Source organism: Prinia subflava, chromosome Z (assembly GCF_021018805.1).
Source record: "Prinia subflava isolate CZ2003 ecotype Zambia chromosome Z, Cam_Psub_1.2, whole genome shotgun sequence".
NCBI classification, from domain to species: Eukaryota; Metazoa; Chordata; class Aves; order Passeriformes; family Cisticolidae; genus Prinia; species Prinia subflava.
In genome coordinates this window covers 55,850,912-55,868,025 of record NC_086283.1, presented here as the reverse complement: position 1 = coordinate 55,868,025, position 17,114 = coordinate 55,850,912, and the positions used below count along the sequence as shown (strand labels likewise).

The window sequence follows — 17,114 nt, the reverse complement described above, 5'->3', positions numbered from 1 at the left end:
TTTAATTTTAGTTCTCATTGTAAAACCAAATGTGTTACTGGATGACCTTATGGTCTTAACAGTTAGAAAAAGAGAGCCCAGTAACAGTTTCTGAGAAGAAAGCAGTGGGAATAACCTTCTGCAGTTTTTTCAAAATCCTCTGCAAAACTGGTAACCCTAAACTGGAAATTGTAAAATGAAATATTGAATCAAGAAATTATTGTAAAGAATTTTTAAGAACCTTGGATCTATTATCAATGAATAGATGATACTAAGGACAAAATTGACAAAACATGATGAGGCAGAAGAGAATTTTTCCAAAGCTTTCTTCCTGACCTCAGTAAAGTAATTTTGTTGGTTTTCTTCTGTATTCTTATATCTGGAAGCAGAATTTACACTCTTAACTTCATCCCCCACCCCCAAAAAAAAAAAAAAAAAAAAAAAAAATTCCAGGAAACTTCATCCTCAGTTTCTAGACATGAAAAGCTACTTACAGCAACCTTAGGCACTATATTCAGATCTCCTTCTTTTGTTCCCTGCTGTGGCTCTTAAATTTATCTCTTCCTGTTAGGGAAGTTTACTGCTAATCCAATTAGAAATAGAATTTCTAAATAATAGAAATAGCATTTCTATAATGGAGGGGAAGCTCAGAGCAATGGATAGAGCATAGCCCAGAGGATAAGAAAGTTGTCCTTCTTTTATATGTTCTTTTTTGGTATATATGAAAAGAAAGAAAGAAAGAAAAAGTTACCACTGGAATTCGATTAGAACCAAACCATTCAGACTTTCCAGGAATCTTTCACGAGTCCTAGCACATGGACTGTGCAACAGCAACATCATCTGTTGGAGTCCAGGATATTCCTCTGGCCGCTCTGGAGGATTTGAAGACTGTACAGGGGTGTCTGGGATCTGTACAGGGGGGTCAGTTAGACCCACACAGATCCCAGGAGGACACTGACTCTGATTCCTGTCCATGGGAGTGAACACTCACATGCAGGAAGAATCACAAATCCTAAGAATTTAAAATAAGTAGTGGATGGTTTATTATAGAATATAAATATAGAAATTAGGATTCTTAGCATATGGGGCTGAAGAGACAAGATGGAGGAATTGGGGAGTGGCCCCTGTCCTCCTTGTTCTTGCTCTTGTCCCCCATCTTGTGCTGAGTTGGGTTTTAGAGATTGGCTTAGAGTAGAACTGACATGTTAGTAAAGGTAGTAGGATTGGTAAAATTTTGTAAATAAAAAGTACGTTGTGGATGGTGGTTGGGTCAGGGGTACTGTACATAAGGCGCGGGGCTCTCTGATCCGCCCAGTCTGCCGCGTGTCTTGCTCTGCTGGGGACGCCCTGCAGAGCTGAGAAAGAACTAAGATAAGGTACCCTGCCAGGGAGGCCTGGCAGAGCTGAAAAAGGACTGAGATAATGAAGAATAAACAACCTTGGAAATGTGCACCGGCGGACTCAGCCTGTCGTCTCTACCTCTGGTGTGTAACACTTAGGGCAAAGAGAAGACTGAAAACCTTCTTACCTCTGGGAACAGCAACCCCGAGGAAACTCCCAGGGAACAGCAACCCTGGGGGAAAACCTTAGTACCTTGGAGAACATCAACCCCAAGGAGAATCTCAGGGAAACAGCAACCTTGAGAATCATCTAACTGTGAGGCACAGTTACTTAATAGCTAGCTTTATCATCTTTTCCAGAGGTGAAATGATGTTGGATACAAGTAACAAATATGCTGAATATAACCTTGCAAATAAGTGCATTTCACTTAATATGAATATGACTCACATTTCTCTGTGTTGATTTACAAATTATTTTGGCTGCTGTTGGAGAAGTCAACATTTAGAAGACCTTTCTAAAGTGAATGCAGTATTTCATTAGTTACTGTATTTATTACAATAATTATTTAATTATGCATAGGTAACCACTGAATATTCCATGATATCCAGACTACTTCCTTTAATCTTCCTTTAATACCACTCTGCCAGTACCTGGAAGTTTATTATGGTTATAGTTGTTGTCTGCAAGCCAGGAAATGAGAGAAACACGTTCCTGAAAAGTTCATTTAAATGTCAGTAAATCCAACAATTTATAGCCTAGGATTTTTTGGACATGTTCTACTTGCTGAATAGTTCATGCACTTCAGAAAAACTGTATAAAAGATAAATTATGAACTGTGTCACAATCTTAGTGTTTTTGAGACTGGAAGATTATTTAATGAACAGATTTCCATTCATTCTTCTACATTAAGCAACTGTGTTTCGTATATAACAGCTGTTCAACTAAGAAAACAGTTGAGTAATTACAAAAAATAATCTTAATTCTACAAATATCAGTGGTACAATCAACAGTGCATTTTTGCTGAGATATAATTTCCTACAATTGTTATTACCAAGGATTACTTTAGGACTGCATTTTACAGTTGCATTACATGCAACCTCTGAGAAATACTAGTGATACAAATTATATTCCCTTGCTATCAAGAATTCCTCTTTATTATTTAATTTAATGAATGAAGCAAAGAACTGAAGGAACCGCTGAGGTTCTACTCCTGTATTTTCCTAAGTGAGGCCCTCCTACTCCCCTTTCATAAATGGTGAGCTTAATTTTTTCTTTTCATTTTTATTTCTAAGACTTTTTTTTTTCATACCTTAGGCAAAATTTTTAGACCCTAGAAAAGCATGAGTGGATCTCCAGGCTCAAGATTTATGCTGTGTCTCCATGCTTACCTTGCAAGCGAGCCAAGTTTGCTTTTATGCCCGTGATGTCTCATGCAAGAATCAATTAGATCCTAACATTGTTTCACATAACAGTGAGATCATGGCTTATAAGTAGTTCTTGATGATTAAACAGGATTGTAAAACTTGACAATTTAATGCGATTGTTGAACTATTAAATACTGGCTTTTAAGATTAAAGTCCAGGATGTGAATGCTATCTGGTCAGTTCCACTAAAACAGTTCTTGTCATAACACAGCTGTGATCTTTGCAAAGAAGTAGGAGACTGGTTATATTTCATGGTGATTTTTAAGGCATTTCAGGGAAAGATCACAATGAAAAGTACAAAAGTAATGGAAATATTATAGTCCTGGTGAAATGTCTGTGCTCATCTCAACCACTACATTTTAAACAATCTTGCCTTTGCACAAATACTGTTCTAAAATTCTGTTTTTGTCTCTCTCAATTCCTCTCAATTGAACTTTCTTTCCATATGCTTACATGATTGGAAATGTATCCCTGTGATTTGCAGAGACCTGCCTCACTATTTTAATTAAATAGACAGAAATAGGCACAAAACTCCCACAAAACTCCAAAGCTGGAGTGACCTCTGTAATACATCGGGACTTTCATGTTTTGTTTTACAAGCTTTTGCCATTAAAAACTAATGACTAACACATTCTTTCAAAAAAAATGTCCTTTGTGTGTGCTTGGCAATATTTTGTTTTCCAGTGTACACACAAATATTTTACCGATTGTGGGTAGTCTAATGTCACAATTATGAGTTTTTAATCTCCAATGTCTATTCCTTCCCTTAGCTCATCTAGAAAGCTGTGATGGCTGTTGAACTATACTTATCATAGATAATGGTAAATCTTTGTGAACATTAGCTATCTTTATTTTGACTGAAGAAAATTTCTTTTCAGAGGAATAAAATCCCAGTGTAGAAGTCTGTGCCCTGATTTTGGAGCAATTGTAAAATTTACACTGGCCTCCAGATTTCTGGTTTTTTTCAAATCAGTCTGAATGTGCTTCATTATAGGTTGCTAATGAAGAGCCCATATTGTGTGTTGTGGTCTTTCCCTGGCCTTACACAGAAATTCTTAAATGTCAAAACTTAGATGCTGACAGTAATCTCCATATCCCATACCTCTGCAACAGAAATACAGTCTTAACAGTAACTAAAGAGTCTGTTCATGATTTGACTGAAATGAAAAGCCCAGGAAAAAAAACCCTTACAAGTAATCAACCAATTTTAGTAATTCCATACCTCCTTTTTCTTGGTTTGGGGAATATTAAAGTCTGCTAATATTGAGTGCTTATTTTAACATTTGGTGAAATGAGTGTGTTTAGAATACTGTTCACTTAAAGCCCAAAGTATTTTCTATCTGGGTAAGTTACATCATGGTTCATAGGAAGGTGGTATACAAGGATTTGTAGAAACATGCAGTTGTATTAAATGCACATTAGCAAGCAAAAGGTGTTGATTTGATTTTCTTTATTTAGTGTATATGGTTCAAGTACGTCTCTGTGTTTAGGTACCCAAAATACCCCAAATCCTGTAAATCTGACTTAATGCTTTTTTATATCTAGAAGAATTGTTTCTAGATTTGTAAAGAACTGTTTGTTGTAAGCCATTCTGCAATCATATACAAATGAAATTAAGTGTACAATCAAAGTGTTTAGGGAAAAAAAAAAGGATAATATACTTAAAAATGTGATGACACAAGAGAAAATTTACCTGTAATTTTTGAAACTTGGATAAATCTGGATGGCTTTTCCACCATTGTATTCACTCATAAATGAGGATTTAAAGGTATGAAAAAAAATTAATCAGGACCATTAGATTAACATATATTTTTGTGGAGTAGTTCCAACAGTATGTCTCTCATTTCCTACTTGGTATGGAGGCACTTTTTCATGAACATCTGATGCTCTATCTCATCTACTGTTGTCATCATCTACAATGTTTAAAAAAACAATGAACAAGAACAGAAATTAGAGTTTGTTACTTGAAAAATGCTTGCTAAAATTACCCAGTAACATGATAGAACTTCTGTAGCTGTTTGTGGAGACATGCATAAGCTAGTTGTCGTGTTGTTAGCTCAGCTTCAGCAAAAAAATTTAAAGGATGAATCAGGAATGAGTCTAACTTCTGCCATCCTGTCTCCTGTTTCTGTTCAATGTTTCAGACCTCTACAATCTTTGACTTTTTTTCTTTTTTTTGATAACTGATATTACAGACATTTTACATGTAAGACTCCCCATGGAACTGCCCTGTCCTTGGTTCAGACACAATCTTTTATTGAATTATGTTTTTTCTGCTTTTACTCTTTTCTCAAGGTAGCCTAAGATTTATGACACGTTTTTCATGCATAGTGTAAAAAGCACAGAGACTCTTACTGAGTGTACCAATATAACAAATCATTTCACTCAGAAAAAGCAGGTCTTCTGGCAGCCCTGGTTTAAAAAACCCAGCTGTTCTTTATCTTTTATCCTGCTTGCAACACCTCCCCCTCTCCTGATCCTTCTTGCCTCTCTTTGGACAATATAGATTGTGGAGGATCACGGTGCATATGCAGTAATACTCAGGCCACAGTTCAGCCCCACGTGACCTCTCTTCACTTGCACATGGTTTATTGTTAAGGGATAAGAGACAGCAAGGAGAATGCAGTCCTGACTGAAAACCATAGGGAAAGAAGGACTTTTTAGAGAAAAATACGGAAAGCTGCCAGGGAAATTCAGGAAATGTGAGCCAGCATCCTGCAAGGCTCAGCTTTCTTTTGAGTAAAGTTAAAACTTTCATGTTCTGATACTTCAGACGGCTTTTCTTTCCATCTCTAACATTCATTACTGACTTACACCCCTGTCATCTCCCTTCTCTTCTTTCCAGCAAAAGTATTTCATTTGTCAGGTGACTTTGTATCTTCTTTGTGGGGATCAGGTGTGTTGGATTTTGGATTTTTTTTCTCTAGAGTAATAAATGAATTCTAGAGGAATTATGAATCATTGAAGACCATGACAGCAGCAGTCATTAGGGCAGCACAAACAAGAGGAATCTGGAAGTCCTGGAGAAGCACGATTAGTAAAGGTCTAGGCAGACTATGCCCATTTGGGGTTTTTTGCATGTTTAATTTGTCTTTAAACGTATTTCAGTACCATCAAACTACTAAAGTTAGACAACACTAGTGGACTGCATGCAGAAAGTAATTTTGCATAAGATAGATCTTGTGTTTATTCTTTGTTTGGTTTTCAGCACGTCATTTGCACTGGGTTGTGGTGTAAGGTGGAAAGTGAGAAGGAATGCAAAACTAAACTGGATCCACCAATGGATGGAACAGACTGTGACACTGGAAAGGTATGCCTCTGGTGGAAAAGCAATATCAGTTATACTGAACATCTAACATTTAAGGAAACAAACTGAATAGGTCTTTGCGCTTCTTTAAAGTTCCTATTTATCTCAATTACCATAAAAATAAACTATGTCCAGTTGAATGTATTATATATCATGTATTTTATAATATAGATAAGGAAAAGAACATTTAGCTAAAACCAGCAAATTAAAAAAAGATTAGCCAAAGAGACAGATGTTTTAATATTTACGCTGTCTCATTTAAAATTCTTTCTCATTTTGTATCATACTTGTGAATGGAACGCAATTGTTGCTCTTCCAACTGTAAATACAAACTTAGGCTTTCAAAGATACAGAGTTCTTGTCTATGATTTAAGATTTAGAAATACTCTTGTTGAAGGAATTGGTACAGGTTGTTGTTAAAATCTTTCAGGATAAGTTTTACCAAGAAATATTTATGGTGTCACTGCATGCAAGTGACAAATCCCATTAATAGCATGCCATCACAGACAAATTAAAAGATCACCCAAGTCAGACCTATAAAAGTTGTCCTTCAAGAGCTATCCAGTTAAAATTATTTGTAATCTTTGTACATATCTGCAAATGAATACAAATAACCTCAAACAGAAAACAGAAAAAGAGTATACATATGTCTTGAGATTTTCAAGATATTGTGCTGCCAGCCATTTCCCACAGGAGTGATTTACTTTTTTAGTCATATTACATTCACCAGGACTCTCATCATTCTCCTAAAATCAAATTAATCAATTAATATAAATTGTTCAGATAATACAATTTTACATGCTAAAGGAAAACTGGATTGTATTTCTGTTCATATCTCTAAAATAATGACAGTTGCTTCAATATTTTAATTCTGATAAAGTTTGTAGTTGATACTGTCTGAAGTCAGTATCTGGAAAGTAAGGGACATGTTTTGTTTGACATCACATTTTTCACATTGAGACTGCATGGGCCTACCCATGCTATGGAATAAGAAAGGAGAACTTCTTATGATGATTACCCATAATTACTTGTTGTAATTAAAACAGCTCACTGAGCCAGGCTACAGAGATAACTTATTTACATATACTTAGTAAAAAACTAAGCAGGCATCACCAGAATGTCACAGGGGATAAGAAATAGTTATTCTTGTTTGTTTTATTATCTGTCCAAGATGAGATTTAGGTTACACAAATCACTGGTTTTGGGGTTTTTTTATTGCTGCTGTGGAGATGAAGTATTATTGTCTTGTGATCCTCTTAGGATATGATGGAAATGTCATTTGCATAGCTTTTCCTACTTGGTTGGGGTTTAAGTCAAGGGTTTATAAACATTCCGTAGACTGTGCAGAGGGCAGATGCTATCTCAACAGAAAAATCCGTATTTTATCTGAAGCAATAACTTTAAATGTATATGAGCATTTCTGGTTTGAAATATCCAAGAACATTTCAAAATTTATAGTTTCTGGTTGTAAATCTAATATAAAGATGGAGCCACCGTACATGAAGGCTTTTTAAAAGTGGAATAACTATGCCTTCATTGTAATGTGATGATTTAAGAGAGAAAAGTAAGATCAATTGATCAGTAAAGACCAGTTTCAAACTGTAGGTGAAAAGGTTACCAGATAAGGATTTAGCACAGAAACTAAAAGTTACAGAGGTATATTCTAAAAGAAACAGAAATCTTTGTTGACTTAGTGACACCTTTTGTTTTGCTTTAAGTATGAGGCTTGTTTGTGTAGTCTGTTGTGCATTGATAACAGTGGTTCACCAACAGTTTAAAATGTAGAAAGAAATTAGTTAAATTACTGATGTTAATGGCATTAAGTGACCATTGTCTACTTTGTAGTTGCTGAATCATTGAATCATGAAACTGTTAAGGCTGAAAAATAACCTCTTCTTCCTAATACATAGGATAGATATTAAGTTGGTATAATTTGATAAAGCACTAATTTCTGCAGAGTTTATGATGATTTGTACAAGATATGGACATAGGTTACAGAGCATAGCAATAGTGATTGTTTAGTTTTTGAGTGAGAAGTTGCAGTTTTCCTGGGAAATGATATATGCATGCAAGGTCCTTGAATTTATTATTACTATTTTAATAAATGCCAGAAATTCTTTGGATTTTCTCAACACCAGCTTTTTGAAGCTTCCATTTTATCTTTGAATACAAGTGGTGAATAAAATCTCATTTTCTCTATTACTTGTAATATGTCTTTCTATTGAAATTGTTTCTGGATAATAAGGAACAGTGAAGTTCCTGCTGGTGGGAGCTGTCATGCTGAAGCAAGTCCTGAGAATAGCCCTGGACACTGCTGTGATCATCTGCACAGTTCAGTGGGACAGTGATTCCTGCAGTAGGTTTGGGCTGGACCCTAAAATGCTTTCTTAGGCAGTGCCCAATCTAAAATGGAAGGAGACAACAGTGTGGATACCATTTCTAGGAAGTATCTTTCGTTGGCAATGAACTTACTTTTGAGGTTATGGACAAGAATTGAATTTGTTCCTTGGCCACTGAAAGCAGATAGGTCTCTGGCTGTTCCATTTATTAGGACTGATAAAAAAGCTTTGGGGAGCGCTGGGCAAAAATACACCTGACTGATACGAAAACTATGCATTGAACCAAATGTTAACGTTACGCTTCCTGTGTGCCTGTGGGGAAGTGAATTGTTTTGCATGTGCCTTGATTTATTTGCCTAAGAGCTGAATTTTCACCTAGTGGTGTAAGGCTGGAGAGTGCATCAACCGTACCTCTTTCGCGGAGCACGTGGAGGGGGAGTGGAGCGCCTGGAGCACTTGCAGCCGTACTTGCAACACTGGAATCAGCAGTCGACAGCGCAAATGCCCTGGGTAAAAATGGCTTCCATTTGCTCTTCATCAGAATTCTTGAACAAAATTTACAGGAGTGCAGGAACCTGTGAAGATACAGTTGGCCTTTACCTAACCAATTAATATTTTATGAATACTGAAAAACATTTAGAAGAATAGGTGTTTCAGGTATTTTATTGCATGGCAACACTATTTTTCATCTTTTCTGCTTCTATCAAGGCCCTAGATAATATTAACAGAAGAATAAAACTTCCTTCTTAAGCTTCAACTGAAGAGGAAACTTAAATTCACAATTTCTGACTTTCAGATTGTCAGTGTGTAATTATAGTCTTTAAATTTTTTAACTAGAGAACATTGACTTCTGTCTCATCTGGAGAACCAAAAAACGGAAAGTTTTACAGAGATCTTTCTACCAGTTTCTGAGACATTTAGATAGACTGTCTGGGAACAGCATTTAGATTCTCTATCTTGTGAAAATGAAAACTTTCTGCCTTTGGGAATGAAGAGATTTTTACTTTTGGTGTGAATGAAATTTGTTTCATTATGTCTCAGTGACCAGCTAAAAGGTGTTTTCCTTTTAATTACTCAGTACCAGCTGGATTTTTGTGGGTCATTTATAAACCAAGTGAAAAGGAAAAGAAAATGTAAGCATAGGAGTGGGAACAGAGTAGAGAAAGTGAGGCAAGTATAGGGAAAACTAAACCAGAGTGGGTAGGAATTGAGTCAATGGTTTCAAAAAAATAATAATACAGAGGCTGAAATTAGGAATTATGGAAGACTATATAGGCGATTTTGGGGTAAGATAGACCAGGGTTTTTAAAAAGATAAATTTGCATAAAGACTTTTGAGGAAAAGTTGGACATGGCAATACAAAAGCATGGAGGTTTAACAGAAATTTTGATATGCAGAATTCTTTCATAGTTCATGCCGTATAAACACAACTTTCAGCTGTATACCTTAAAGCTATTTCTAGAATTTATGGATGTCTTAATTTCATGCTCATTAATTCATTTTTCCAGGCAAGGTTCCAAATAATTAGCTCCAGTTTCTGCAGTTCTCTCTTCTTTTGCATTTGTTCATTAGGACCTGCAGGCATGACTGCAGTGACCAGAAAGAAACAAAGCATTTGTCTGAACCCTGTAACACCACACTTACAGAAAAAGGAGAAGTAGCAATCTGCAGGTGTTGCTTGCTTTCAGTAGCCCCTTTGGCTCAGCCCAGATAGAGAAAAATCATCTCAACTATATCAAAACTGCACCTGAGGTTCTCCTGACTGAACTCCTACTAATCCTAGTGCTTTCTGAGGGCTAAGTGGAAATTACGGCTTAGCACCCATCATTTCTTATACGTGATGTAACCCGTACAAAGAGAAGGCAAACATGTTTTGTTCTGTGACTTCAGTTTCTCATGGTGATTTCCAAATGCTAAGTGTCAACAGAATACTCTGCTATTTTTAATTTGAGTCTGGCATAAGTACACTGTACTGTAAGTTTGACAGAATATTGCCAACAGTAAAAGGTTGCATTTATGCCATCTTTTCTAGTTCAGGCCTTGAAGGAGAGTGTCATGGGCCCACAACGCAGTATAGGGTATGTGAAAATCCTTCTTGTCCTGCTGGCGTGCCTGCCTTCAGGGACTGGCAGTGTCAAGCTTTCAGTGTCAGATCTTCATACCAGAAGCATGTGCACCAGTGGCAAGCTGTCATTGATGATGGTAAGTATAAGCCATCTCCCTTGTTCTTATAATCTTCTTATGAGGCTTATAGCTTGTTGATATTGTTGTTAATCAAGAAAGATACAGTAAAACTAAAGCACACAAACAAACCTCAAGCCCAGTATTTTTGGTAAGTTATTTTAATTTCATAGACAAGATCTAGTGGTACTTTCATATGCTCTAGAATATTTTCTTTTATTCCTATTAAATTTGTCCTTCTTAATAGGTAATAGCTACATTTGAATGAAAATCCAGTCAGCTTTTTCCTTTCTAATCAGAATTGTAGTAAGAAATACAGCATTCTAGGATAATGCTCCATCATTAAACATGCATATATCAGTTGCTTTTTTCCCTATAAAGCCAAAAAGACAATGCAGATGTTGTGAGCCTTTGTTTTAGAGGAAGGAGAGAACTTCTAGCTTAACATTGTATTTCACATATCAGTGTTTGATTTGGCAGCAATGTGTAGATAATGTATACTGTAAACTTCAGTAAGATTTCTGTAAATCCCAACACCTATTGCACACAAAGTCCTGGCATACTGTATGCATGCTTTCTTCCATGTAACAGACTTGCTTAAATACCATATCATTAGGAAAATGCTCAAGTGGGAGCATAGTAAAATCCAACGTACATTATCTGCAACAGTAATGTTGGTGTAAAACATCGGTGTCTAGTAAACAAATTCTTTCTTGCTAGAAAAGTGATCAGAAATTTTCACTCCACTGAATTTTCTATATATATTTGTGTTTTAATTTATTTAAATTAAAGAAAAACAACAAAGGAAAAAGCACAACAAAAACACATCAGTTACAAAAACAGTTGACTTGAGAACTTCATAAAATCATAGCAAGCTGCAATAAAGAAAACCCTAGAATGACACAGGTCTACTGTAAGTGTGTAACTCCTAAATTTTAAGGAGTTCATTACTGTAAATTATTTTTACTCTTGAAATAATTTATCAGAAAACATTAGAAAGCACAGAAACTGTTTTGCTATCCACATCTTACAATATATGCCTAAATCAGGAAGGTGGTTTTCTTTGCTTCTAAGCCTTTTCTCAAGGTGCCAAAGGGAAAACTTGTGATTCTGTTATCATTAGGTTTGTACATTAGCTCATTTCATTGTAAAAAGATCTCTCTCCAGCTATTACATAGGTGCTTATCAAGTAAATTAGTTTTGGTTTGTTTTACTAAATTTCATTTTAGCATAGGAACACATGATTTATATCCTAAAGGATCTAAATATTTAAGTCTGGCTTTGAATAATATGATTTCATTCAGATGAAAAAATCCTGACACTCTCCTGTGCCACGTTAATGAGTACAGATGGTTGCTTTCATCAAACTTTGTTCTGAGTGATCCTTTCATCTTGAGTTGTCCCTCAGGAGAAACAGAAGTGGACCAGCCAGACAGTGCCAGTATCCCAGTATACACTATTTTCAAATCCTTAATTCCTTGCTCTCTCTCTCACTAATTGTGCATCATGTCCAAAATAGTTGCTGTATGAGATCTCCTGTAGTCTCTTGAAGTTGTCCAGTGTTGTTTAGTTGCTGTGTCTTGGAGTTCAGTGTCTGTTAAATAATGCTTAGGTCATCAATCATGTATTTCTTTAAAAAATGCTTAAAGCCCCCAGTTCCCCCCAGGGAACTTTGAGGTTACTATTTAAGGAGTATAACTGGAATGCAGAGGGCACAAACTCAGGCAGCTTTTTAGCTGGAGATGGCTTGTGTCTGACTAGCTTCACATGTTGGCAGAAGAGATCACATCTGTTTTTACCGGTCCTCTAGTGATACCCTGAGGCTATGTCAATTTTAGTAATTTAAATGTGCCCAGACCACTCTTTGTTGTGTAAGTCAGCTGGCACAAAACTCCTCTGTCTGTACTTTTATACTCCTTTGCATGCTAAAACTACTTTTTTGAAAACAGTCCTTTGCAGATGGCAATTTCCAGTCTAGACTGAGCTGGTGCTAGTTAGCACATGCAAAAAAATGTGGCATAGACTGTTTTACAGTTCAGCTGTATATATAGACAGTAGAATTCCAGTGCCCCTGAATGTTTCCTGGAACTGTTTAATTTACTAATAAAAATGCACTCCAGGAATCTAGAAGTCAGTATGAAGTCAGAGTGGCATAGACTGTGTCCAAGCAAAATCAGTTTCAGGTTCCAGATTGACTGTTATCCTTTTAAAAATCTGCAGCAGATTTAGGAAAAAGTTCTGAGTCAGTACATTTGTGAAAAAAGATATGAAAAAATCCTGTCATTTTGTACTCGGTTGTCCACTGAGAAGAGACTTAGTTTCTTTTATCTACTGCTACTTTCACAGTGCTGAAACAAACTTCTTTTTTATAAATGTGGCCACTAGGAACACATGGATGCATAGGATATTACTACATTTTTATGCTCTTTCATAATTAGAAATTATTTACAGAATGTCTTTGAAATATAGTAGAAAATTGCTTGAGCTTCATAAAAATGTTAGGAATCACGTATCCAGCGATTCTGTGGGGGGTTTTGTTTGTTTGTTTTAATGTGAGCTCTGTAAATTCATATATTTTTCCTCCCAGGGTGTGTCAGTTACTTCATTTTTTTCTCCTTTACTTGTACAGTTAGGAAGTCTGGAAAGTGTTAAGTTTCTTTTTTAACCAATATTTATGATCAGCCAACAATATAGGAGAATGAAAGTATAGATTACAACCAAAATATTCCAACAGCTGTAATGTGTGTACTCTTAATTGCAACAATGAGCATGACTTGAGTACTGTGGAGGCCAAGATTATACAACAGCATACTGTGGGAAAAAAAAACCCTCAAGTTTTTCTAACAGCTAAGAAATGAATCAAAATAATTTTTGTTCTCTCTGGATGTAAGATAACTTCTTATGTAGATGTAGATGCATCTACTAATGTAGATGCATGCCACACATAAGCAAGTATCAGTTTTAACAATAGAGTTGATGATAATTCTGTATTTCCAATGCTCCGCTTTTTCCAATAACGTGCGTTTTTCCATCCACTGCTGCTAAAGAAAAGCCATGTGCTTTATTCTGTTCACCGGCTGGGAAGGATCAGCCTGTTCTTCTGACAGAAAAGGTGATGGACGGGACTTCCTGTGGCCAGCATGGGCTAGATGTCTGTGCGGATGGGAGGTGCCAGGTATGATGAGTTCATTGTTTTGAACGTGGATATTCAGGCACACACCAAACACACATAAGCCTTAACATATATGATAAGACTTTAAAAGGTTTTTATTTAATATCAGGCCAGCATATATTAACTTTATTGCTGTTGCCAAGTTACCCCAATATTAATTCATAGACATGTGTCTTAAGGTAACGTGGAGATGGTCGAGTAAACCTAATCTGTTTTAAACTGAATGCTTTTTAGCAAAACATGGATATAATTGTTGTTTACATATTCTAGACTTGTTTATGCCCTATTCAGAATAAGTCCTTAGGCTGACATTAACGCCACTTTACCACTGTGGGCATAACAGCCATCCATATTTTGAGTAGAAAGGAGGAGAGGCACATTGCATTCCCTTAGTGGGAAGGCCTGTGGGGTGTGAATTACACAGTCTGGTGTGGCACAGGTCCCACCAGGAGATGGGAATGCAGTTGTGTTTCCCTTGGAGAGCAGCTGGTAGAGTTAGCCAACCACACAGGAAGAGTGAATGCAGCAATCGACATAAAGTCACAGGGATGGGATGGATCTCTGCCGTGAGCTAGTGCCACCCTCCTTCTCAGCAGGGCTGGGTCAAGCTGGCCAGGCATCTTGCAGAAGGGTGAGGAACTTAATACTGAAAGCAACCTCGTGACAAATGTGGCCTGTGTCTCAATAGCTTTTTATTTTCTTCTCCCACAGAAATTTGGCTGTGATGGTATATTAGGATCTCTAGCTCGTGAAGATCATTGTGGTATATGCAATGGTAATGGAAAGTCATGCAAAGTTATTAAAGGTGATTTTAACCATACCAGAGGAGCAGGTAATGTCTGTTTGTTTCAAGTACTAAGTAAACCAGTGGCTTTTTGATTACTTGGACCATTGAGAAATTTAAAAAGCTATATTTCTTAAAATTTTGCAGACCTCAAAAGAACCTTAGATTTAGCTTTTTAAAGATGATAAGACATTGAGGATAAGAATGTAGAAGTATTTTAAAATTCATTGCAAAATTATTGCACATTATTTCAATTGCAAAATGAAGGAAATACCTTACATTAAGATACGCTCTGTTGTATAGCAGAGACTGATTTTTAAGGGATATGAGAAATTAGCTTTATATTTTTAGCAAATAGAGTGTTGTAAATTCTTTTAGTGTTTAGATTCATTTAGTGTTCTTCAAAATTAATATACAAATTAAGACTTTTTTATCCGGAGTAATGTTTCTAAACTAAGCTAGGCAGTTAAGAATCATAAAGCCAAATGCATGAAGAAGTCTAACACTTCTTCGTTACTCATAATTTTATACTAATGATAACATATCATAACAATCCAATAGATTTTATAATGCCAAATGAACATGAGCTATGCAAATGCTGCTGTGATCTGTCCTGTGAATGGGAATAACTTACTGGCTCCAGCAATAATGTTGACAGAGTAGAGAACTGAAATCCTGACAAAGTGCATCTTGCACCATGTATACAAGTCTTCTCTTTGAAACAACATTTGACCAACTATCAGCATTTGTTTGCCGTTACACTCTCACTTTCTTGAGTAGAAAATGTGCAGAATGTAGAGGTGGTAAGTAAATCACATTAACAATACTGTAGTTAGGAACAGACAGTATATCTTTGAAAAATAAAGGACTTAAGTGGATTTTAGACTGAAGTATAATACTTTAGGCAAGAGGGGAAAGTTAGGCATAGTCTTCAAATATTTATGTCTGGCCCTGTCAAGCAGAATGTAAGACAAAGCAAGGATCCCAAATTCCAGATGAGTCTGGAGCACTACAAGATATAAAAACAGCAAGGGCAGTCCTTGCTAATAAAATCACATTATGTCAGCTCTCTTCTATGGCTAATGTGAATATCCACACACTTTCAAGTTTTTTTGGGGTGCTGTGTCAATCCTCAATATTCTGGCATTGCCATCTTAAAACCTCTGTAAGTTATTTTCCTTCTCAAGAAACTGTAAACAATATTTCGAAAGCATTATTAACTCTTATGGAAATGAAAGATGCCACTTTAATTTCTAAGTTTCAGAATTACTGAAAAGTGTTGTAAATGCGAAGTATTTTGTTGTAGAATATTGCATAGCTACACATAAAAAATGGGTATATTTTTTCCCTTTGTGACATTTACCTGGATAGTCTAAAATATATGTTTATTTGTAGATGACATTCCTGCCTGCACAGTGGTTTCCACCTGCATTGCCTTTCAACTGTGTTTTACTTAAAGCAGTGTTCAACATCCTGTCTTAGTCCCACACTATCAAGAGACAATCTCAATTTGAAACAAATAATTAATCAGCAGATTTCAAAACCAAAGCCTATCATAACAGGGTTTGAATATGTTAAATCAAGAGGAAGGAGATGGAGCAAAAAATACATAAACTGAAAACCAAGCAACAGGAGGATTCTTAGCTTTTAGCACCAGACTGTTTGTCTGTTCATGCTGAGTGAGGCTGGAATTCTTTTATAGTCATGTGGTGGTCATGATGACACTAAACTACTTAGCCAGAAACAACTTCACCTGCTCCAGCCCCAATCTTCAAGCCTCACTAGTTCTTGTTATGCTGTGCCATATTCTTTTGATTATGTAGTATTGTCTATATATTACAGTTCCATAGCTTTTCTTCAATTTTGCAAGAATCTTCAAAATATTGCTGTATAAATCTTAACTTGCTACATTTAAAAAGCAAAATAGGGGAGAAGAAATGAGAAAACATACAAGATGTACTTTTTTATGCTTTTCTGTTTAACTTGGAACATCTGGTCTCATGTTTAGGTTATGTGGAAGCATTGGTGATACCTGCAGGAGCAAGGAGAATCAAAGTTGTGGAAGAAAAACCAGCTCACAGTTATTTAGGTAAATATTATATATGTTTTAGTGTTAATGTCCTGTTTTGCTCAACACTGAAAAGTGCCAGCTAAACATGCCTTTGTCATTGAACAAAGCTCTGAATAGAAAAATAGATCTGTGAAGAACTTGTCTAAGGAACTGAACAAATTACAGAACTGTTTTTAATGTAGGTCTTGTTTTGGACTTTCATCTAATCCTTTTTAGAGAATATTTCAAACACCGTATTTAGAGTATGTAAAAAAATGTGCATACTTGCAAAATTAAAATTTTTCATATGGAAAGCATATTAAAACTACTGAAAATAATTTAATTCTCAAACATAAAATAATTTCTGCTCACACCACAAGAAGACAAACACCGGGCAACATATTCACTAACAACGTTAAACAGGAGTTCTAAAATTAGACTGAATGATACGAAAAATTCCCTGGTTTGGTCATTGTTCTTAGTTATGTTCATAAGTAATATTTACATTTTAAGAAATGTTTGAGTATTCTCAGTTTT

General features: G+C 35.9%; 1 protein-coding gene across 3 annotated transcripts in view; it reads left to right on the top strand.

The window, feature by feature from the left end:
• The window catches only part of ADAMTS19 (ADAM metallopeptidase with thrombospondin type 1 motif 19), a 134,354-nt gene that overhangs the window by 83,591 nt on the left and 33,649 nt on the right, over positions 1-17,114 (top strand). For all 3 annotated transcript variants that reach the window (XM_063422822.1, XM_063422823.1, XM_063422821.1), the window contains 6 exons: positions 5,953-6,054; positions 8,770-8,900; positions 10,423-10,592; positions 13,619-13,746; positions 14,455-14,575; positions 16,536-16,616. In XM_063422822.1, coding sequence (XP_063278892.1) covers positions 5,953-6,054; positions 8,770-8,900; positions 10,423-10,592; positions 13,619-13,746; positions 14,455-14,575; positions 16,536-16,616 — 733 coding nt within the window. The remainder of the gene's footprint in view (positions 1-5,952; positions 6,055-8,769; positions 8,901-10,422; positions 10,593-13,618; positions 13,747-14,454; positions 14,576-16,535; positions 16,617-17,114) is intronic.